The sequence below is a fragment of the Nipponia nippon genome, unplaced genomic scaffold (genome assembly GCF_047370975.1).
Source record: "Nipponia nippon isolate SJK-2023a ecotype South Korea unplaced genomic scaffold, ASM4737097v1 scaffold_17, whole genome shotgun sequence".
In the NCBI taxonomy this organism is placed as follows: Eukaryota; Metazoa; Chordata; class Aves; order Pelecaniformes; family Threskiornithidae; genus Nipponia; species Nipponia nippon.
In genome coordinates this window covers 10,023,178-10,047,606 of record NW_028262333.1, presented here as the reverse complement: position 1 = coordinate 10,047,606, position 24,429 = coordinate 10,023,178, and the positions used below count along the sequence as shown (strand labels likewise).

The 24,429-nt window shown below is 44.9% G+C and overlaps 1 protein-coding gene across 6 annotated transcripts in view; it reads right to left on the bottom strand.

Annotated features, from left to right (window-relative positions):
• TCF7 (transcription factor 7) overlaps positions 1-3,848 on the bottom strand; it is a 77,558-nt gene extending 73,710 nt beyond the window's left edge. For 5 of the 6 annotated variants that reach the window (XM_087753965.1, XM_087753967.1, XM_087753968.1 and 2 more), the window contains exons 1-3: positions 3,350-3,848; positions 3,191-3,257; positions 2,671-2,780 (exon numbers count right to left, since the gene is read on the bottom strand). In XM_087753965.1, the coding sequence (XP_087610091.1) occupies positions 2,671-2,780; positions 3,191-3,257; positions 3,350-3,547 (375 nt within the window). In that variant the 5' untranslated portion in view covers positions 3,548-3,848. The remainder of the gene's footprint in view (positions 1-2,670; positions 2,781-3,190; positions 3,258-3,349) is intronic. The other variant, XM_087753966.1, reaches the window with a different exon arrangement.
• Between the last annotated feature and the right edge of the window lie 20,581 nt (positions 3,849-24,429).

Below are 24,429 nucleotides of genomic sequence, written 5' to 3'. Positions count from 1 at the left end.
AGCAGGATGCTGGGGTGAGCAGTGTAACAGTTAGTGGGCTACAACCACCTTGAGGGAAACAAAGCAAAAGTGATGCTGCTGAGAAAATAAGAAACAAAAAAGAAAAGCAGCACGCCGGTAATGCTGGTAGCGACACACCCACCCAGGCAGGCACTCCGGGCCGGCTCCAGCGCCGCTCACAGCACCCTGCTGGGGTTCGGAGGGAGCCCGCAGAAAAAAAAAATGTGGTTTTACGGTGCGTCGCAGGGCGGGGGTTCAACCCGCAGCCTGGGTGCCGGCTGCCCTTCGTCTTTCAGGGAGCTGCATTATATTTTTTCAATCAGTTAAATGTAAAGCCCTGACAGTTTGCCAAAGTACTCCTGGGTTAATTTTTTTACTTTTTATTTTTGAAGATTCTGAAATTAATCCTAGCTGCAAACAACCATTTCCAGGAAGCCCCATTAGCCAAAATACAATCTCCACTATCAAGTGCACGCATGACTGTGATACGTAATCCCATTCACTCACACAACCCTCCTCCCCGACTCTACTTGTGTTAAAGTGTTAATTAAACACACTTTTATGGATGGTTAAGTATCTGCAATCTTCAGTCACAGATCTGACCTCCTCAATTATTGGAAGCAGCCACCAGATTATAGCCTGCACTTTATATAATATACACAGCAGCAATAAATCTATATGAGAGTAATACATAATTTACTATGATAACCTTTGCACAGTCAATATAAATACAAGAAAAAGTTGCCCAGAAAAATATATCGGAATAGCTATTGTACCAAGTTGAATAACCAAAAGACCAGCCTTTATCTGAGGAAGAAATCTTCCCAGGTCTGTTAGATAACAGATGTTTAGCTGAAAACATCAAATCAGCTTTTTAAGTCGCACAACATAAAACACCGCAGGATTTCAACAGGCCTAAGTAAAACTCGCTAAGGCAGTGGATGATTTCTGTGGCTCTCAAGGGGACAGGACCTTTCCTTCTCTGCTACTCAGTTTTCTCCCTTTCGAGTTCTGCACAGTCTATTTATTCCTGTCTCTTGCTCTGACAGTAGCCTCTTGGGTTTTTATTACATTATCAAGGGGAAAGGCTATTCACAAACCACAATCTACTTTTTAGCTTAATTGCTAATAAGTAGGCTATTGCACTTTGTTGCCCATCTAGCAAGGCTTTAAGATTAAAAGAAATATTCTACTACAGCAAATAGTTGCTGGGCCAATGTAACTCTGAATTTACCCAGATTCTATACTAAGGAACAAACTAAATGCGTTTAAATAAGACAAATTTAATGTCATCATGTAAAATATATCAAGAAGAGAGGAACTTAATATTTTAGAGGGGCAAGGGTGATACCTGGTACCTGGAAGAAGTGACACAAGGCGGGAAGCAACAGAAGAAATGCTTATTTGGATTACAACAACGTATGTTGGCCCTGCCTTGCAAACGCATCTTTTCTTGCTGGAAACCTAACGAAGACTTCAAAATTTAGGGACAGTTCCTCAACATCTGCAAACCGACTTCAACAAAGTTATGACAGTCTGCAGCCGGGGAAATCGTCTCCCCCAAGCAGGGCTGTGCTGGGGTACGGGCAGGCTCACGGAGGGACCCGTCTCCTCCCGCCGCACAGGCCAGCAGGGCTGGGCGGGAGGACGTGGCAGTGATTCCAGTGAACAATATTTTATCACACTTTATCCCGAGTTTCACACACCACAATCCATCGATTTTTCATAACGCCAGTTTAACATCCTACCCCTCTAGTGAACAAATGGTTAAAATTAAGGAAGGCATTATATATTCTTTCAAATCTTATCTCTTTACAGGTTAAAAACTAAAACTGAAATAAACCAAATGATATTCTGTTCTGATTTACCGACTGGAAATGCAGAATAACATCTGAAATGAATGCAGCAATGCCGGCTCCCCAGGAGCGACACGAGCACTGACTACCTGCTGCAACGTCATGACATTATTTTCTGAAGTTCTGATAGAGATGGCGATGGGAAAAGCCAGCTTTTGTAGAGAAGCCTTTAGTTTAATTATTCAGACAGCAAAACTTATAAACATTAGAATATACAGAATTACTAAAGCTGATTTGACCTGAGGGGGAAAAACTTACAGGCAGAAGACGGGAATAGTCCTCCAGCAGCATTAAGCCTTTTTCTAAAAACCTCTATTGCCATTTTAGAAGCACAAGATCCACTTTCTGGGCCATCATCCACAACAGAGCCCTAACCGAAGGCAGGCCGAAACCTGGCCATTTTACAAGCAGATAACATCAAACTAAAGTTAAGCTGCGGGACAGATCCCTGAACACAAACACCAGAAGCTGCTCGCCTCCAAAGCCTGTGACCCAGAAAAAGGAAGGAGCATCCTTACATTAGATATTAGGGTTTGATGGCCGGAGGAGTAAAGGCAAACTTAGAAGACGGGGAGACTGGAAAAGAAGCTCCTCCAGCAAATTTGGAGCAAAGCAGGCGCTTGCTGCCGAGCATCTTTCCTCCTTCCCACTCCTGCCCTCGGCTTGGACAGAACAGCACCCAGGTATTTTAGAAACAGGTCTGCAGTTTGTCAGGAAAAAAAAAAGCACGTGTAGGTGCCTACACGATACCTGCAACATACTTCAGCAGTGAGAGAGGCCACGAAACTTCTCCGTAAGGAGAGGGTGAACTCACCAGAGGTGACATAGATCCATTTGGCAGATAAGGGTCTGAGAGCATTAGGAAAGGGTAGCCAGAATACGCAGATCCTTTATACATCCCTGGGTCCTGATGCTTCATACCTGCTAAAATTAAAGTTCCCCATCAAGACTGGCCTTACAACAGGTGATTCCTCTGCCTGTCAGGGGCCCTTGAAGAGGTTACAGCACATTTTGGGAGTCTTTTTGCCCCATACTCCTCAGACAGGGAGTGGGGGGGTGCCAGGGCCCCCGGGGGTGCGGGGTCCCACAGGGGTGCACTGGGAAGCCCCGCTGCTGACAGGAGCGGCTTTCCCCGGGGGTGCTGTGGCGGCCAGGCCGGCGTCCCTCACTCCCAGGGGTTGTGGGGTGGCAGTGCAGGGACCAGGGGGTTCACCCACCCCGGGGATGGCGAGCGCTTGGCCGGCTCGGCTGGACGGGGCGAGCCGGGGGAGGCCAGCGGGGCCGGGGATGGGGATCCCCCCCGCCCCCAAAACGCGGGGATCGCTGCGACTAACCATCATCCATGTGGTCCGGGAGCTTCTCCTGATAAACCCTCTGCGGATCCTGCACACGCCTGATGGCCTGCATGGGGAGGAGAGAGAGAGGCAGAGCGGGGGGTGGCGGGGCGGGGGGCGCGGGCCCGGGGCGGGGGCGGCGGGGGCGGCCCGGCTCACCTCAGGGTCGGCGGCGGCGGCGGCCGGGCTGCCGCTGCCCTCCGACTCGTTCACCAGCGAGGACTTGAGGTCGGCCAGGTCGCGCTCCGTGAAGGCGTTCTCGGGGATCTTCTCCTCCTGCTCGCCCTCGTCCTTGAAGGCCAGCATCTCGTCGGTGGCCCCCAGGTCGTCCCCGCCGCCGCTGCCCAGCTGCGGCATTTTCCTCCCGCCGCTCCCTCCCGAGCCGCGCAGCAACTTTCCCGGCGAGTATTGTTCTCCGCCGCCCGGATCAAGCCCTTCGCAATTATTTTTTTTCCTCCCTCAATTTTTTTTTTTTCTCCTTTCCTCCTCTTGAAAAAAAAAAAAAGATTTGCTCCCTCTTGAAATTTTTCTTTTTAAAGTTTTTTTTTCCTCCTTTCCTGTTTAACTTTAAAACTTTTTCCTTTAATTCTGTTTTCCCTTTTCAAATTCCCTTTAAATCCTTTCTTTAAAAAAAAAAAAAAAAAATCACTTATAATTGTTTTTCCCTCTTAAATCTTTTCCTTCCTCCCCCCCTCCCTCCCTCCCCCGGCGGCACTCGGGGGGCTCGGCAGGCTGCGGGCGGGCGTCGCGGGATGCCGGGCTCGACGGGCCCCCCCGTGCCGCCCCCCACCCCCCCGAGCCCCGGAAAGTTTCCCTGGGAGCAGCGGGCGCCGGCGGCAGCCAAAGGCACGGAGCGCCCGGTGCCTGTGTGCGAGCGCGGCGGCGCGGCGGCCAAGGGCTGCCGACATCAAAGCGGCCGCCGGGTGATTGGCAGCTGCGGGGCGGGGCCGGGGGCGGGCGCACAGGCAGACACGCACAGGCACACACACACGCACACACACACGCGCACACGCACACACGCACACACGCGGACGCACACACACACACGCGGACACACACACACACAGACAGACACACACACACACACAGAGTGTGGACGCACACACACACACGCGGACGCAAACACACACACACACACACAGGCGGACGCACACGCACGCAGGCACACACCGCACACAGGTCCGGCCCGGGGAAGGGGGAGCCCGCCGGCCCCCGCAGCGCCGGCCCGGCTGCGGGGGGGTGTTGGGGTGCGGGGTGGTCCGAGGGTGGGCGGCTGTGGGGGCTCGGTGCAGCCCCGGCTCCGTGCGCGCATCTGTACACGCACATGGACGCACACGCTCACACGTCTGTCCACACACCTGTGCCCCCACCCATGTCTGCACATACATCTGTGCGCGCGCACACACTTCTGCACGTGCTCATCTGCGCGCACATCTGCGTAACCACATCTGCACACGCGTCTGCCTATGTAGGTGCTTGTTTGCGCACACACAGCCGCACGCACATCATGCAATGCACACACCTTCACACGCGTCCACGCATAGCTCTGTGTGCACACGTCTGCGTGTGCAGTCTGTACCTCGTGCATCAGCACACACGGTGCAGCCCCTCATGCATCTCTACAGCTGTCTGTATGTACACCTACACGGACATCCGTACACACACATCAGCGTGCACATCTACACATCTGACACACGCGAGCACCCACACACCTACACGCACACCAGTGGGAACCACACATGTCCCTGAACACATCAGCACAAAGGAGCACGCAACTGCACACATCAGCGTGCACACATCTGCACACACAAACACATTTGCACGCACAAACACATCTGCACACTCACATTTGCCCATGAATCTCCAAGCACAGATCAGCAGCACAACTAAACACAGAGGACAGAAGTCTTTACGTGGAGCTGCAGGCACAGAGCAGCACGTATATGTGTGCACACGCAGACACATCAGGACGTGTAGGTGTGCATACACAGGCACACAGCAGCACCTATACGTGTGCACACACAGGCACATCAGGACGTGTAGGTGTGCACACACAGGCACACAGCAGCACGTATACGTGTGCACACGCAGACACATCAGGACGTGTGGGTGTGCACACACAGGCACACAGCAGCACGTATACGTGTGCACACGCAGACACATCAGGACGTGTAGGTGTGCACACAGAGGCACACAGCAGCACCTATACGTGTGCACACGCAGACACATCAGGACGTGTAGGTGTGCACACACAGGCACACAGCAGCACGTATACGTGTGCACACAGAGACACATCAGGACGTGTAGGTGTGCACACACAGGCACACAGCAGCACGTGTGTGTGTGCACACAGACACATCAGGACGTGTAGGTGTGCACACACAGGCACACAGCAGCACATGTGTGTGTGCACATACAGACACATCAACACACGTGTGCGCCCACAGATACGCATCAGGACGTATAGGTGTGCACACAGAGGCACACAGCAGCACGTATACGTGTGCACACGCAGACACATCAGGACGTGTAGGTGTGCACACACAGGCACACAGCAGCACGTGTGTGTGCGCACACAGACACATCAGGACGTGTAGGTGTGCACACACAGGCACACAGCAGCACGTATACGTGTGCACACACAGGCACATCAGGACGTGTAGGTGTGCACACACAGGCACACAGCAGCACGTATACGTGTGCACACACAGACACATCAGGACGTGTAGGTGTGCACACACAGGCACACAGCAGCACCTATACGTGTGCACACACAGGCACATCAGGACGTGTAGGTGTGCACACACAGGCACACAGCAGCACGTATACGTGTGCACACGCAGACACATCAGGACGTGTAGGTGTGCACACACAGGCACACAGCAGCACGTATACGTGTGCACACGCAGACACATCAGGACGTGTAGGTGTGCACACACAGGCACACAGCAGCACGTATACGTGTGCACACACAGACACATCAGGACGTGTAGGTGTGCACACACAGGCACACAGCAGCACGTATACGTGTGCACACAGACACATCAGGACGTGTAGGTGTGCACACAGAGGCACACAGCAGCACGTGTGTGTGTGCACAGAGACACACACACGTGTGCGCACACACACGCGTGCACACACCAGTTGCGTCTTCACGGCCGCGGGTGCTCGCAGGGCAGCCAGGCACGCGTGGGTACCGATGGACACACGGCGCGGCCGCAGCGCGCACCCCGGGCACTGGGCGATGCCCGCAGCGCCCAGCTCCCCACCATCGCTCCCTCATCCCCGGCCCCTTCGGAGGCACAGACGTGACGTCGGATTGCAGAAAATTATTAGTTTTCCTGACTGGCCCCGAGGGTCAGGAAACATGAAATTACCATCTTCGCAGCCAATTTCGAAGACACTAGACACTTCTGTGTCGGCGTCGGAGTTTTTTTTTAAGCAGTTCCCATGGAAAAGGAAACTCCCCATCTCTTCTGATCACATACGACAGGTCCTGTGCATGTCTCCGGTAGCTTAAAACAACACACCGATATTTATTTTCCTTAATTAAGATTGCATAAGATAGCCCTGGGTCCTGGAGACTTTTCTACAGACTGTAATGACGCCATGTAAATTGTTTTTTATGACCCAATATACTACATATTGTCACATTCAGCCCTTGAATAGGAAGCTAAAAATCTCGGTCCCTATTTTTCTTGTTAATTAGGGTATTATTACTAGGGATATAATCTCATTACTTTTTGGGGAGGAGAAGAACGAGTTGGAGCCACTTTGAAAAGTACTGAATATATTTAAATGAAGCAAAATCCGTCTTTCTGCTAATTGCTGATTTTGCATGACATAGAATTATTGTTCTGATTTAGGGGGCACAGTTTACGCTAGGCTAAAGGAGACGGGAGAGGGAAAGGATGCTGTTTGCTTTTTTCCTGCTCAGCTCTCCCATCCAAATGAACGAGCGGGCTACCCCATAGGAAACTCCTTCTGCAAATTTCCATTCTTTTAAACATCACAAAAATAAAATAAGCTGCAGCCACTTTGAGTAATAATCATTTGAATGAAATATTTGCTACTTTAAGATTTTTTTTTTTCTTTCAGATGATCCTCTTGTTTTGCATGTGAAAAAAATCGTCTGAGATTTACAGCCCTCCCAAATGGAGATAAAGCCTTGGCAATGAGTTGGAAACCTGTTGTAATCTGTGATCCAGGAAACAAAGAGCCTCATTAATGCAGAGACTTTGGTGAGCCTTTGATGTTAGCTAGCATAGCATTCACTCTCAGTTCCATTTGCATTTAAACATTCATAAAAACATCATCTCTGCTTCCTTTGCCTTAAGCAATTTAGGAGTAAAGTATAGCTTCTATTTAAAGAAACCCACTGTGGTGAGGCTTAGAATACAAATATCACATAATCTTCGAGCAGAGCAAATATTTTATCCTACATTTCTGGTGGGCACATTTAATAATATTGTATTTAAGACCCAAAATAAAAGATCCATCTTATTTTCATTAACCTTACACCACATATTTGAGTGAAAAGAGAAAAGGGGCCCTGTTAATTCTAAATATACTACGTACCAATTTGGGGAAGTAAGAGAATCCAGAGGATTTTACATTATTCACAAGAGCTGAATTTTTGAAAAGTGCATGCCTACAGCAAGGTGCCTCAATCTGTATTTACGCACACAACACCAAAAATTTTGAATAAGGTTAGTTTTTTATACATATGTAGTTTTCTGAACTGCAGAATCTTCACCCTCGTTTTAGAATGGAGTAAAAAAAGATTTTAATTTTTTTTTTTTATTTTTAGCGAACAGAAGTATAAAAGTAAAATACTAAGAAATTAGAATAAGCCTAATGTGGAGATTTGCTTCCAAGAGAAGGCACTGTTGTTCCCAGATGGCATCCTGAGGGAATGGCAGCATGCGTGGAATTTGGGGAATCACTTAGAAAACAAAGGCCTATCTATGTTATTATTTTCAAAAGCTTTATTCACCAACACACCTATGAGAAGTGAAACAGTGCTAAAAATATTGGAGTCAGCTTGACTTGATGCTTGGAAATATTCCACTCAGGTTGTCCACGTTGACTGTACCATTAAAAATAACAGAGCGAGTTGAAATTGATCCCGTGTCACATCGGAAGCTCTTTATGTTTTCACTCTTCGGAGCAAATATAAGGAAATCTTTATGTTTGGTGCTGTGAGTCAGTTCAGCCAGACTGATGTTTTAAGCATTATAAGCAAGTTTCCTATATGATGAATATCCAAAATTAAAAACTGAAATGGAAAACACTTAAAAACAACTTTACCTTGGATAAAATATTTCTGGAGCTGGATCAAAGTAAAACAAAAAGCCTGGCTTACTTGTCAGATCATATCTGCACTGAACTTCAAGGTTTGATTTGTATTATTTACATGGAAAAGGTCCCAAGAAACCAATTTGGCACTAAGTATCTTCATTACGTTTTTTCGCTTGTATGGGTGATTAAATCAATCTAGGGTTCCTATTTTATTTTTTTTTTGAAAGGTGCAGCCATCTGTGAATTGAGGAACTTTTCTGATGTCATCTTTGTGCTTCAGACATACTTTTTTTTTCCCTCTTTTTTTTTTTCATAAGAAGACTTTTAAAGGAGCCTGTTTGTTTCACTATTAGAGTTTCTAACTGTCCTTCCAGTAGCTGTTTAGAATTAAAGGTGTATAGTAACTTTTTAGAACATTTTAACTGTAACACCTGCAGATAACAGTAAACCAGATTAAATTATAACCAAGTCTGCCTGTCTGTCAGTCTGTCTGTTTCTCATCCTGCATTTATCAACATGTTCTCTGAATGCTGTGTGTGAAAATCAGCACATGTATTTTTGCAACACGCTATGCACAGCGGCATTACGTGGCTTCACCATACACATCATATTAAGTGAAGCCTCTCCTTTAAAGTCAATGTAAATGTTGCCACTAACTTCTCTTAGGCTAGGGTTTCACCTGTTCTTTAAAAGGGGTTTCAGAGTGAAGCACTTGGATTTATTTAATTAAATTTATTTGTTTTTCTCAGTTTTTTGTTCCTTTAATAGAATCAGTTTGGAGTAGCTCCCATTTTACTCTCTTTGGACACGTTTTATCCTCTCATACACGTTCATTTGATGTGGGTAAGGGACACATCTATCCCTGGCAGGTTGAACATCCTACATCTGCCTTCCTATTTCATTGTATTTGCAGCAAATATGTTTCCCTGATATGCATACACAAATCAAAGTATGCTTTAATTTAAAAACAGATTTATTTCAGCATGTTTTTTCGTAGCCAATTAATCAATTCTCTACTAACAGAGGAATCTTCTAAATATTTACCATTCTTTTGGAGCAAAACATTTGCACGATGGTCCCATAAGGATGGTGTGATTGATAGATTGGCAGTGCGACTGTTTCAGATGAGGCGGATGAAAACTCCTGTGCGGGGTTCCAGCTGGGAGCAGGAGCTCCTGGAGGACAGGCTGGTACCAGCTGAACTAATCCTGGCAAGTGACCAGAGTAAATCAGGCCACTGAAAGCTCTGTTTTGCCCAAAGGGGTTTACACTGGTATAATTATCCCAGCATAGTCATAGCAGGAACATTTCCTTAGTCTAGACAAGCTCTAATAGGTAAAATAGATCTATCGTTTGCAACTGAAACATCTCGACCCAGCTGAGGCAAGCGCAAAGCCTCGCGTTCTTCTTTCCGCTTTGCCTTTCCTTTGCTCGTGTGCGCCCGAGTACAGCAGGATTTTGTGTTGGTTTGGAGCATCCTCCAGTTCTGTTCGTCTGCGACAGAAAAAAGGGTCAAGCAGTCGCTCAGCCATTTTCCTACTTGCTTCACTCTGCCCGTCTTAATCTTGCACGATTTTAAGTGTTTATTTGACTTCATGCATTGATCTAAACGTACTTAAAGGATTCACTGGCAGCTGCCAATAGATTGCTTTTGAAATACCAACGGAAAATTGACTCCCTGACACTGCAATATTTAGGTAGCTTTCGAATGTCTACATGCTTTTCTGGAAATGTTTCCAGCTCTTAGGAGTGGAGACTCCCTTTTTCCCCCTTGGGAGGCAAGTAGCAACGGCACTGCCGTCTGCCAACTGGGGCCAGCATCCTGCTTTCTCCAGGAAAAGAAGATAATCTCCCTCAAAAGACTTCTTCAGATACCAAAAACCATAGTGTGAAATCCATTTTGGAGGCTGTGATCTTTGGACAACTCCCTGCATGTATGGCACAACATGGCACAAGGCATCGTCAAACCTCCCAGCGCAGTTTTGGGGTTTTCCTTTGTTTAGAAGATACCCTCTGTTTCGATTTTGTCAGGTTGTAAGACCGCCTCTTCAGGCAGTTTTTTCTTAAAAAGTCTTTTCTTTGTTCCTGATACAAACAACACTTCAGATTATTAAAGGACTTTAAAAGACTCATCTATTTTTCACTCCGTGTGTTTTGTTCACCTCTTGCTGTTGGAACTGGACCAAGCAACTGGCATCGTGTTTAATACTGCTTATTACTTTCACTGGCGGGTTCTCAGGCGCTTGCCCAATGCTGAAAGGTCTGAGTTTCAAACAGGAAGGAGCATGTTTATTTGTTTACAAAAACACTTTTCCAGGCCTGCATCCTGTGGTCATACAATCATCCAAGTGGTCCCTGCTCCGATGAGTCATGCCTCTAAATTAAAAGGACCCATGAAGACAGATTTGCAGAATCACGCTCATTGCTTCCACAACCGTTTTTCCGTAAACCATAGGGGAAAGTATGTTGATTTCTGGGTCTATAAAGCCTTATTTTTACCAAACCAAAGTACTGGGTTCCTTTTTTCTCTGACAGTGTCCTTTACATTTTAACAAAATCCTTACAAGCAGACAGAAGTAGCCCCTTGCTGTACGTTTGGTACACTAGACGTAAAGTACACTTTGTCCTGGGATTCCTGTTTGTACATTGGATGGAACAAAGTACAGGAGCAATCCAAATATTGTTCTTTTAGCTCAGGCTCTGGTCAGACATGCTATCCAGGCTGCAGTGGAGCCTGGTTAAGAGGTTGTTATCCAGAGCCGGCTTCCAGCTGCTTCTTCCCTTCTTGCACATCTCCCACCGAAGGCGACTGTGCTCCATCAGATGGGGCAGCGTAACTTCACACGTAGGCACTCCCCAACCTGCTTCTGTCTGAATGAGCCTGTTTCTAAAAGACAGCCCTATTGTTAAAAGGGCACTAACAAGAATAATTTCAAAAAAACTGAGTTAGATCTGAATGAGGATCGTTGCTGACAACGGGGCTGGACGGTGGCAATGAAGTGCTGAACTGAGTGGCAGACAGTGAAATTGGTTTCAGTTGTCATGACCTGGGACATCTGAATGGAGAACTGCTGGCTCTGGCTGCTCAAGAGGGCAGTGAAAGGAATGAGACCCAAACTAGAGGCTGCTTTGCCGAGAGGTACCTGTGGGGACTGGGGCTGCTGGGGAAAAGTGAAAAGGGTTTAGGATTATTATGAAAACCTTGGCTGTGGCTCTTTCTGTGATCCCCACATTAGCACATCAAACTCCTGCAGCGCAGAGCTGGAGGCTTTGGCAGTCTCCTGCCTTACGCGAACATGCATTTGAGTCCCACGGCAGGAAGCCCTCCCTGAGCCTCTGCAGTCTCATCACCTCCTTCCCAGTGCCGGAGCGATGCAGAAAGAAAGGGGGAAAGAAATGGAAACAGCTGGTAGGAAGTGAGACTAAAAGGAAATTGTCAGGATAATGGTGGTGGGATAGGGTGGCCAGGTTGGAAGGAAGCCAAAGCAAAATGATTCCAATGTCTAAAAGCCACCCATATCATGTGGGGTGTATTGATCACTTCTGACACATTTCTCCCAGCACCACTCCAGACCCACGGCAAAAGGTGTCCTTCTCTGCACTTATTAGGGTTTTTTTTCCGTATTATTTTTAGTTTATGATTGTTGCCTGCTGTGGGAAAGAAGAAAAATAATTTAAGAGATGAAGGAGAAAATGAAGCAGGGAAAAGAACATGGGACTAGGGAGTAATGCTGAATTTACAAATGTTCACATCAAAATTCTTGAAAGGAAAAGGAGGAAAGAACCGAACATATTTACAAATCTGAATTCAGCAAGGCAGAGCTTTCTGCTAATGAATGAAGAACACTTCATCTCCTACTTGGAATATATTTTTATTTATTTTGCAGCTGTTATTTCTTTCAGATCTTTACTGATGACTTTCTTGAGACACACTGACAACAAGCCAAGCTTGTCAGCATCATACTTCTCTGCGCTTCAGACGGAAAAATGAAAGACAAGTGAGGAAAGCTAAATGCGGAAGGGAGACTTGTATTCCTGCATCATTTATGCCACCCTCCTTATCCTTGCCATTTCCCTCTTGCCAACAGTTTCATCACTTCCCCTAGTTCAAATGGGTGTGGGGGACCCTGCACAAAGCACAGCATGGTTGCTCCTACCTACTGCTCTGCACTTCTGAAGTGGCTATAAAGAAACCGGATTAAAGCAGCATTAAAAGCTATGCTACAAATCCTACCATATTAAGCAAGACAATTCTTATAGTTGTTTTGGGCTAGCTGAACAGAAGAGGTGCCTTTGAGTTGAGCTACATGTTTCAACAGTATGTTGTTCTGAAAAGTGTTGTATATGTGCCGACATCCGCTGTTGGCATGTGTACAGACTGAAGCTTGCCAGCTCCTCCTAATCTGGAAAGAGGAGACATGCAGTGTTAAATACATGTGTCATCACCAGTCATTCCCCCCCTCCAAGTTTATCATTTGGTTGTGCAATATATTTGAACCAAGTCTGCCCATTTAGTTTAGATGAACTTAGGCCAAATAACTGTACTGGAGCTGACTTCAGAGGCTTGAGAGGAGTTGCTGGAATAGCTCTTCCACAAGTAAATGCAAACACTCTTGTTATGCTCCCTATTCTACTCCGTAGACAAAGGCCTTTTGGTAGGGTTGCAGTCAGAGGGAGGGAGGCAGAGCCCCTAAGAAAACAAACAAACTATGCAGCTCATTACATCATACGACTTTTGACTCCCATCACGTTAAATCTTATAGGCAGAACAGGGCCAGGCCTAAGCAGGGCTTACAAATGGGACTCCAAGGAAACCCATGCTGCAAGGGACGGTTTTGGTGACTCAGTAGGTGACAAGGGTTCTTCTGAGTCAGGACTGAACCAGTGTTTTTGCATGACGCTAGCACACCCGAGCTTTGGATGTTTTTTAGGCTGAAAGCCTAACTACTGATGCCAGTAAGGGTCCTGGGAGACTTTTGCACTCATATGGATGGTGACTCCAGTCTCCTGGTCAAAGTCCAGCTGTATTGATTGTGTTTTCCCTCAGTAGCTGCTTTGTATGGTGTCAACGATTGCCCCCTTTAAGGCTGTGACCATGGTCTATACCACAGCCCTGAGGTACGATTGTAGATGGTTGTGCTGCACCTTTAACTAGTTATCTGGAAGCTAACACCTGGGCAACTACAGTGTCAGCTGCTCAGTATTTAGGCAGGGGTCTCAGGGCTCCCTCTTCTCCTGACAATGGCTAAACCACTAGTGGTATGTGAGCTCGCTCATTTAAAACAAGCTTGTGTACGTCCACAGGGGCTGTAGGCACACCTTTGGGTTTCTGGGCTGACTTGCGCTGTCTTGTGTGGCTCTGCACTTTACCACCAGCACTTCATTGATCATAGGGTATGCTCAAGAGTCACCCACAGCTCTCTTCTCTTTTTCTTAGGTGGCTTTGGTGCTCCTTATCTTGTCCAACAATTGGGCAGATAACAGAAGCCCTGAATACAGTCAGGAGTCCAGGGTACGGTTTGGCGGATCCTGGTCCAGACTTTAGCTCTTGAGACCCTCAATTTTGGACTGATGTGTATGGGAGTTTGTGTCCTTAATTCCGTGGTGAAACTGTTAGTTGCCTGCTTGTGATGTGTATGGATCCAGGAATGATGCAGTAGTAGAAGATGATGTGTTTCTGAAGGCTATGGAGATGTGGAAGGTGCACAGTTGCAATAGGCAGCTTGGTAACAGACAAATAGAAGCTGCTACAAGTTTTGGTGATTAGAGAAGAAAGCACAGAAGCAGAGACTTTAGAAGGACAAGAAGAAAAAGTACGTAAAAATGTGATCACCGATTTTAATGGCTAAACATGAATTATGTTATGAGATGCTTTCATCTTAGTATAGGTTAGCATTCCCCAGCTTTTTATATTTGTATATAAATATTTTTCTTGAAGTAAAGTCAGCCTAATTGGAAGTAAGAGCTATTCTATGTTGTTTATTTTAATACTCTAATATATTTCCCCTAGTTAATCATTGCTATTTCTAAATATAAATTTCCTTTCCTTTTCTTTCAAGTCACTTAAAATGAAAGGGCCTGCTTTACTCTTTGACCTTCTCTAACAAGCAGACCCTTGAAATGCAGCATTTCCAGAACGCAAGCTGTAGCAACAACAGATGGATTTAGTAAATTACAGCCTGCAGATGAATTGTATGAGGAGTAAGTTTGGGATGGAGGCTTAAAATACACAGAAATTTTCTATGCTGTAGCTTGTTTCTTGCTGTCAGACACTGCCTGGTAAATGCGTAGCTTGTGTGATGTTGGCTTTCTGTACTGATTGATTTGTAGAAGCCGTTCCATCCCAAATTACCAGCTCTTTGGGTCTCAGCCTGCAATCTACTCAGCCAGGAGACTCTGTCCTCTAGGTACGTTTCAGTATTTTGCATTTCTTTTATTTGCTAAAGCTATTCTGACAGACTACTTACACTGATCAGCAGATTCTAAAACCTGTTTGTGGTTTCCCAGGGATTCCACAGACAGATTAGTGCATGTGTATTTGCAGGACAGGTGACTCCTAAATGATAAAAATGTAGTTTAGAATCAAAGTGCCTTTCTTGTAACAATAATCTTGAGGTAGGTATTTGCTTATCTTCCAACGTGTTAATCCTTTTGAGGATTAACAACTCATTTTTCAAAAGTGTGCTCTTGGTTCTGCAGATCTTGCTGGCATAACTAAATCTTACTGAGTTCAGGAGGTGTAATTGTGTGCAAGGACTGCAGGAATGGACGTGGACCTCAGTAGGTTTGCTTGATATGATTTAGCTATTGCTCTGAGCTCCATAACGTATTTGATACAGAGTAGCAGCAGTAAGTTGTCATTGTGATCAAATACAAAGCTTCTGTGGGGAAGAATAAATTATTTGCATGGGTGTGATGAGTGCTTGAAGGGAATTTGATAAATTGCATGTTGAGCACTGGGAAAGTTTCTGAAAATGATCCATGTTGTTCTTTGTGGTGTCAGGAGCTTAACATTGAAAAGAGATCATCACTGGCTGTGGTTATTGCACAGTATTATTAAAGGTCTTCTGAAATGAATATATCTAAGATAGCATGGCAACCAATACAAGATCAGGTAAGCTCAGAATTTTTTACATTAATAAGTACTTTCATATTAATAAGATGGTCAGCACATTTTACAACAAGTTCCTATGCTGTGTCTGAATTTGCAGTCCTTGAAGTCACTTGCATTTAAATCAGTCGTGTGACAGACTTCAGTAAATCTCTGCATCAGGGTTTTGCATGGAACCAATGTTGTTCAGTATGGGACTCAGGAATCACGTCTGCTTTAGCTAAAATATGATTCCCTTTTGTAAGGAAAAGATGCATATGGTAATAATGAGGGTGGTAATAACAACAATCTTGTCAACACTTGGGAAACTGGTGCAAAATATTCTCAGTGCTCCTTTCTGGTTGCCCTCTGAACGTGGGCTGCAGTATCGGCAGCTGCAGTTCGTTACTGCCCTGGTCCCCAGATTGTACCGACTGGGGACCTCTCGGTGTGCAGCTTGGCTCCTGTCCCCAGGCGTGCCCTGGCTTCCCCACACAGGAAACTAATGCATGTGGGGGACGGGTGTGCGTGCAGATCTCCTCCTGAAAGAGAGACGATGTGGGGTGAGGGTGTGTACCCAGGGACAAGGATTGCAGGGTGTACTGCAGGGAGCATCTGCCCAGCAAGGTAGGTACTGCCTCTAGGCAACCTTCCTTTAGAAGAGTGCCTGGCATTGCAAATGCTCTGCTTGCAGAGCAGGTCTCAGTGCTACAGTATTTAATGTGCTGGTAGCATCCAATGGCCAGGCTACAAATGCCATGCTTAAACTTAGTAATGGTGTTACAAGGCTCTGCAAAATTTTCTCATAACTCACAGATCGAAGCAGGACTGCTTCTATGAGAAACAGTGACACAATGCAAACTTTAACAATTAATTCCAGTAAAACGGCAATCCTAGCCTGTACCTGTGAGTTTCTTCCAAGATAGACATTGTGAGGGAAAATACAATCTTTTTTTTTTTTCTTTTCAAAAGGTCCATCCCAGAACAGTTATCTGCACAGTAGGTTTCACTGCATTCCTAGGGCCCCTCACTTGTAAAAGGGTGCAGCAATGCACAGTAACCAGAATAGTTTTCCCGTGATGTGATTTGTTACTGCTGTAAGGTTTGCAGCTCCATAATATGAGTCGCTGATGCGGAGTATCAGTGAGTTGTCACAGTGATCAAACAAAGTCCTTTTCTTAAGCCACTCACAGCAAGGCTACATAACGGTTTAAGATCTGAAATGTCCAGCTGAAACTCTACAGAGAACTGCTTAGGGAGGCAGAATGTAATTACCCATGTTGGAGTCTGGCCAGGTTTCCAAGGTTAACACCTTTCATCTTGACATCAAATCTTTAATGACCACATGTGGTAAAGACATTTGTTCAACATCTCGTTTGGGAATATAGCATATCCAGAGTTACTGTGCCTCTGTTGTCATGCTGGAGTTTTGGTTCAGTATTGGTCTAAAGGAAAATTGCTCTCAAAGTTGCTAGCAATACTTCACGGACAACCACCCGTTTCCTCTGGAGACTCCTATTTGAGTATAACCAGGACCTACTGGTCTCATTTTTCTTTTCTCTGAATCATCTGATCCTCTGTCCTTCTTACAAGCTAATAGCAAACACTGCGATTACCCTTATTTCCAGGTTGCCAAATAAAATAATTAGAGAAGTAGGCATTGTGATTTTGGAAAGACACATTAGAAAATGAAGGGGAGTGATGACAGCATGTTCATGTACTGCCAATTAAAACACTGCTGAAGAGATTCAGTGCTGCTTCCTGGAGATCCAAGCAGACAAAAGAGATTCACAGGGATTCGCTTAAACAGAAGGATCACAGGAAGGCTCCTTTCTGCTTCTAAGCATATGGCTTATGGAAATACAGCCAGAGGAATAATCTATAGAGTGACTTTCTTGAGCAGTATGTACCATTTAGAAAGCAGATGGAACAATCTGAAGCATCTTTAAAGAAGATTTGTTGTGATATCTGAGATGGTCTAGCTGAAGCAAAGAATTATTAGTTGCATTTACCTATTAATTAGTCTTGTTCAGACTCTAACAAAGTCTTTTCCTCATGACCATTAAACACATTAAACTTTCTACTCTATTAATCTCTGCTTAACTGTAACTGTTGCTTAAAAAAAAAATAAATCTAGGTTATGAGGGTTTGAGGCACATTGAGTAAAAGCACAAAAAGAAAGTGTGCATGGGGGCAGAGGAGATCATGAATACCTCGTAGTATATTGAATACAAACCGTATCCAGGCTGTAATTCTTAATGGATGTGGAGAAATACCTCTTCCTCAGCAGCAGTTTTAATTGCTGAGTGAACAATCGGATCCCAGTTTTCTCTCTTATAATCAACTATATGATCCTCTCCACGTGCCAAGGTGGTGCATAAGGCTTCAGTCTAAGTCATGGGGTTTTTCCCCTTGATTGCACATCCATGGTGTGAAGGTCTAGTCCAGCACTTTACACCCACTGCTCTTTAGGTACTTTGCAGTGAAGGTATGTATGTAAGTAGTTTCATTTTGCATATCGGAAAAGTGAAGCTTAGATGTTGCTTGTACAAAGTTAGTCACAAACTAAATTTCTTATCCTCTCTTCCAATACTGATACTGGAGCACGCCACTATAAAGCAAGAGGGAGTTGGGTTTGTTCATCTCTAATAGCACAGCATATCCCAAGCTTAGTGTGAACCTTCCTGGGTTCTGTACTATATATTTTTGTTCATATGAAGCAGCATTTTAAGTGCAATAAAATTCTAACTTGTGAACTAAAGCTAGATAGGGCTAAACTTGGCTTAAATTCTCCCCTTCAAAAGGCCATTTTGTTTTGAGATTGTTGACATGTATCTGTTTCGTATCAGTCCAATTTATAATCTGCTAAACAAGTCAGTCTCATTTCTACCTGGCATCTGTTACCTTCAAACATCTATCTGCTATAGAGAGCTCAAATGCTCACAGGTGTTAATGATGTCACTAGCTATGCAATTTTGCTGTGCCCCTGTTTAACTGTTTCTCTGGACTCTGTGACGGTGACTCTCCTTAGTGGGTGTAAACCAGCAGGAGTTTGGTGGTTTCTTGTGTAGAGTGTGACCATGCACTGTGACAGTTTTCTTAGGAAGAAGTGTTGTAAGCCAAGATAGAGAAGAGGTTTGTAAAAGCTTTGGCTGCTTTCCCTTGAGGCATGTACATCCCACTTAGCCATAGAGAAGGTACAGTTGTTCTAGCAGCAGCCGTAACCACTGTGTGCCGCCCCTACTGCTGTGCTGCATCCTTGCCAAAGAGGAGCGAGAAGACCTCCATGTCTTGTGCAGGTCTTGCTGGGGATGCCAGCAACTGTTCAGTCTTGATGGTGTATTTTGTAGCAAGATACCATATTCTTTAGGAAAATATGAGCACAATGACTCTCAAATATTAAATACAGAGGTGAAAAGAAAGGAGACCGGAGCGTCCAAGGCAATAGAGGTAACATACAGGGTTGACCATCAAGATCATCTTGTCTATTATACCAGAAGTATCTGCTATGAAACAGTTTTCCTTCCTCGTGGTTAAGCAAATGCATGCCTGTATCCAGACAATGTTTGGGATGTGGTTCCTTTCAACCTCCACCAGAATCTGGTCATGCACTGTTTCCCATCTTTCTGTCAGTGGCACTTCAGCAATTTAAAATGTCTGGGTTGGTACATTTTTGGCTTTTTTTAGAAGTAATAATAAAAGAAGCACATGCTCTCTTCAGCTAGTGTTATGCTGTAGCTCAGTACAAGCTCAGGAGCATGCTTTTGATACCACAAATAGCTGCAAGGCAAACCTGGAGCCGCTAACTTACGTCCCCAGGAAAAGGGAAAAGTTTGATAAACACTTTTGTTTTAAGGTGTTAAAAGCACAAAGTTTCCCCCTGATTTTCATTCCTGAAGCTGAAAGCCTCTCGGCAATGGGGAGGCAGTTGGTATGCTGAGACCCATGATGGCTCTGAGCAGGGGCTGTCCTGTTGCCCTGTGCTCCCTGCTCTGCTAACCTCCTCTTGCCCATCTTCTCCTCAGGTACTGAGTGTTTGGGGTATAAAATGCCTGTTTTTATTCTTTGCAGTCAGTGTTTGTGTCTTAAAGGAGTAGGAGACTCCTGACTGGATGTGGGGTGAGCCTTGTGCTGTGGCGGTAGCTGTGCTGTGGCGGCAGCACTCCGCCATCTCCAGGCAGGTCTCGTGGTGCTGGGCAATGGCATCTGTGGTTAACCTGCCTCGGACAGGCTGCCTGCAGCTGCACGGACTCCAGCTGGGATGGCTGCTGCCTTGTAGGGCTGCGTGTGGGGCTGAGGCCAGCAAAATGGCTGCCCTTCCCCTTCAGGCCAGCGCCTGCCACCCCCTGAGCGGGAACACAAAATGGCTGACAGCCAGGTTGGGAGAAACACAGGCCTGTGCTCATGGCGGCCCTGTTTCTCCAAACCTTCAAACCTGAGAAGGTTAAATGCAGAAAAGCATGGTGTTTTTTGCTGATTTTGATGCTGTGGGGTTGGCTGACACACAGGGCTGGATGGACTGGATGCTCACTGGGAGGCTGGCACTTGTGGAGGAGCCACCTGTCCCTGCAGGGCCAGCAGAGGAGGCAGCTCGGGGATGGCGGTGCCCCTCTGTTCTGCTACAGGATGAGCTGAGCCAGCCTTTCCCCCTCCTCCTGCCCCCATGGTGCTTGTGTTGGCCTCCTTCCACATCCAGCCCCATCCAGCGGGCTGCTGAATTTCAGCGCAGGCCTGCGGAGGGCTGCATGGCGGGCGCAGGAGGCCATGCCTCAGCAGGCACCGCGCCTCGCTCCCCAACAGCCCGTGCCCAGTCCTGCACAGCTCCTACCCTCCAAATTTTATCCTGAGTCGTGTGAGAATCTGTAAAGTCCTTGCTCCTGCAGTCCCAAGGCTTGTCTTGCTGTCTTTAAAAAAAAACAAAAAAACAAAACAAAACAACTAAAAATTCTAATTTCTCATGACTCCAAAGAAAAGCTTGTAAAAAAGACCCTGATGTCTGAAGCAGAAAGGAAGAGGAAGCCTGAACATCTTTATTAGCTTTGGGGCTTTTTTGAATCTCATGATTTTTTTTTTAAATCAAATCTCTGTATTTTTTTCTTTCTTTCTGTGTGCAGTCTGACTAATGGCTTTTGTAAACTTGTGTTGGCAGAACTAACAACAGCTTAAATAAAATGACTAATTGTTTTCATTCATCAGCTATTCATTGCAAGAGCAATTATAGTTTCAGTGTTCTGCCCCCAAATGAGGGCCAGATCCTGCAGTCATGTATTATTTATATTACCTGTCTCCCTATTTACATTCTCTAGCACACGGATGGCTCTATTCAGTGCCCAGGCCCCTTCTTGTAAAATACGGTTGCTTCAGATTCAGGTCAGAATTTGGGCAATCCAGTGTACCTGCAGCTCATTGTGATTTCAAGCAAGAAATAAATTACAATCTATTCTTGTAGCTTGATTTGTTCATATGGTGGTAGGTGGCTACTAAAAATGTTAAGATGCCCTCACTTGCCTTTTTCTGTTAAGCTGAAATTTGGCACCAAAGGCAAGTTGCCATACTATCGCCAAGACATCAGGTTCACTTTGTGAAGCATACTAAGTATTTCCAGCTCGTTAGTAATTTTTTTATTTTCCCACATACAAGATTTAAGAAAAAAAAAATCCCCATAGCAAACCTCAAGTTTCCTTGGTGAAGCACACCCAGTCTGTGAAAGAACCAGAAATAGTTCAATTTGAAATGGTTAAATAAAAGACTAATCCTTCACCTGCCTGTTTGACGTGAGTCGTAGGACAGACTGAGTAAGCTGCCCTGGGAATGGAGCTTGCGTTCCCTGATGCCCCGGGTAGGGGTGAAGGATGAGTCTCTAAAGGTCTCATCGTCTGGGATTTTGTCGTAGTTGTGTGGTTAGAAACCGTACCAGGAGGGAACAGCTCAGCAGGGATTCAAGTCCTCTCTCCTCCGTAGGTCCACTTGTGGTCGCGTTTGCTGTCTGCCTGGAGCACAGGGAGTGTTCAACCCGCGGCAGCAGTGGGAGAAATGTGTAAGAATGGAGTCATGTTGCTATAAGCACCTCCATCCTTGAATCTTTATTACTTTTCATGCCACTTCACTGCAACATGGAAGAGGCACAGAAATTACACACTTCAGTTCTTAGAGCTGAAACTGAGCCAAAAGCCCAAGTAAAGACAGTTTTACTGGATTCTGTTGAAATCTGGACATGGATTGAAAGTTTATAATGTTCCCTTGTCTTTCCAGTGGGCAGAAGGAAAACTAAGGCTTTGAAAATCATTGAAGCCTAAAATAGGTAATTTCTCATCTAATCTGAACTTCGTAGCTTGATCCTATTTCTGCTACTACAAACTGCATTTGTGTGTATGATACCCTGAAAGGTACGGTATTCATTCCTAAATCCCTTATCTGCTTCTTGTCCACAAAGCAGCTGTGGTTGATAGCAAGTAGTTTATGGGGGGAAAAAAAATATCAAAGTGAAAATGGTAATCTTAACACTCTACTTTGTACTTGGCAGATCTCAAAACACTTCACAAAGTGCTTTGTGCCTAATTTTAAATCCTTCAGCCACCCAATGTGCTAGTTAAGAGGAAGGAGAAGCATTTGTTTGTAACGGAGCTATTAAATGTAGGTTTTGTGTCTTATAAAGTGGCAGTGTTGCTTTCCAAGGCTGATTAGGAATGGTGAATAGATTTGGGTTCTACAGCTCTTGAAATGGATGCAAAATTCACTCCACTTCAATAGGAGATGGATAGAGAAAGTTGTTCCTATTACAGTATCTTCCCCTGTGAGCGTTGTGAGTAGCGTCATCTTGAATTGCACAAATATCATACCTAGGTTTTGAATATTCTGGAGGTAATCCTTAATGGTAATGGGTAGCAAAGTGATACAAGAAATATGAATCTCCTAAGAATTTAATTTTAAACACTGCATCTGACAGCAATGCAATTCTATTACAACATCAAAACTACTTTGCATATATATATATATTTCTCTTTTTCAAGGCTCTCAATATGATTTATGAGCAGCAATTAACTAAACCTTTTAACACCATGTGACAGAGGTGTTGCTGGGCCCATTTATGAACTAGGCAAGCTGAGGCACAGAGGTGTCAAATGTAGCTTGGCAGCGATGGTATTGCAAAACAAAGACCAGAACCCAAGAATCCTGAATCACAGCCCCTATTCTAAGAGCTGTCCATTTATTGTTAGAAGATCATTAAAATCCACTGGGCTTGTCTGGCAGACTTTAGAAACTTATACATGCTTTTAAATGCAGAGGGGTTATCTTTATTAAATGATGAACGTAAGCGGGTGTTAACATAATGCTGAAGAAACACATCTAAACCGTGGTGGAATGAGAATCAATATAAGTCATTAAAAAAAGAAATCCTGCTGGAACGGATTTTTCCTGTCATTCAGCAATGTTTATATTCTGTGTTCCCTTTATGCTGCTCTACCTATGTAACACAAAAGCCTTTTAAAAATGTAAATGGCAGATGGCTTGTAGAACACTGTACTTTAGTGCTCGCTGACCATGGGCTTCTTTCCTCCTCTGGTCAGCAGGACTGAGACTGCTTGTGTCATAGCCTTCAGTGTAAGGGGTAGGTGTGAGCTCTGTGTGTGTTTTACACTTACAGGATAGTCTGGGTTTGCAAATTCCCATTGGAAGACTGGCCCCGTGCTCTCACTGGAAACCTCATAGGATGGTACAATGCTCCTGACTGGGGGAAGGGTGCTTGGGAAAAGATGCTCCAGTCAAGGTGAAGTTTACCTCTGCTTGGCTGGGACCACAGCAGTATGCAGACCTTGCAGTGTCCCTCAGACACCATGCTCACTCTCAAATGCACCGCTGCTGGTGCGGCTGTAACACTAAGGAGGCAGAGCTGGAATTAGATATGAATATCTGCTTGCAGTCGTGGTCCCAAGAGGGTCTTGCAAGGCATTCTAGATTGATAGAAGAGGCACGCTAAGTATCAGTTAATGCTGAAATCAGGATACAGCCGGGTGTTTTAGAAAAAAATGGGTGTTTGAAACTCTATTTTACAGCACTATGTACAAAAGAAGAAGAAATTTACAACGTATTTTGTACTTTCTTACCTGCAAGTACATACATATTAGTAATACGGTAAGAATTCCGGAAGATCTACCTTGCTCATTGTAGAAGGATAGAAACATGTGAAAACTTGATAAATACAGCATGGGGACTTGCCATGTGTTTAAATCTTGGGAAGGAAAATACTTTATTCACATCTGAAATGAACAGCTATGTAGTAGTGGAAACAGTACTTTTTTTTGTTGTTGTTGTACGGAGATTTCTGCCACATGGCAGATGACTTAATCAGGGGATTTTTTTTTTAATAAAAAAGGAAAAGTAGAATACAGACGTGGGTAATTAAATATAGGAGATCCTATTTCTGGTTTTAGTGTAAATGCATTTCTTATTTGTAAACGTGACTCATTTGTAAAGACACACACAAAAAAATGGGCACACATTCAGAATTATCCAAGTCCTGTATGAGTGTGAGCAGTACTTCATAAGCTGGTATCAAAATGTTCCCAATAATGGTCTGGGCTACCAGTACAGTTATTGCTGTCACTGATATACATGTTCTGTATGTTTATTTTCACATGCAACTATATTAAACTCTGGGCAGTATTTTATCATTTGCAGATAAGTACTTAAAAGAGAATCAGGTAAGCAGATAATATTGCTGAAAATAAACTCAAAGACATAACCCCCACTATCAAAATCAAAACCAAAGGCAAAACAAGTAGCTTTTTAGGACCCTGTAATCCAACACAAACTTTGCCACCCATAAGACTGGATGGTTTGACAGTCG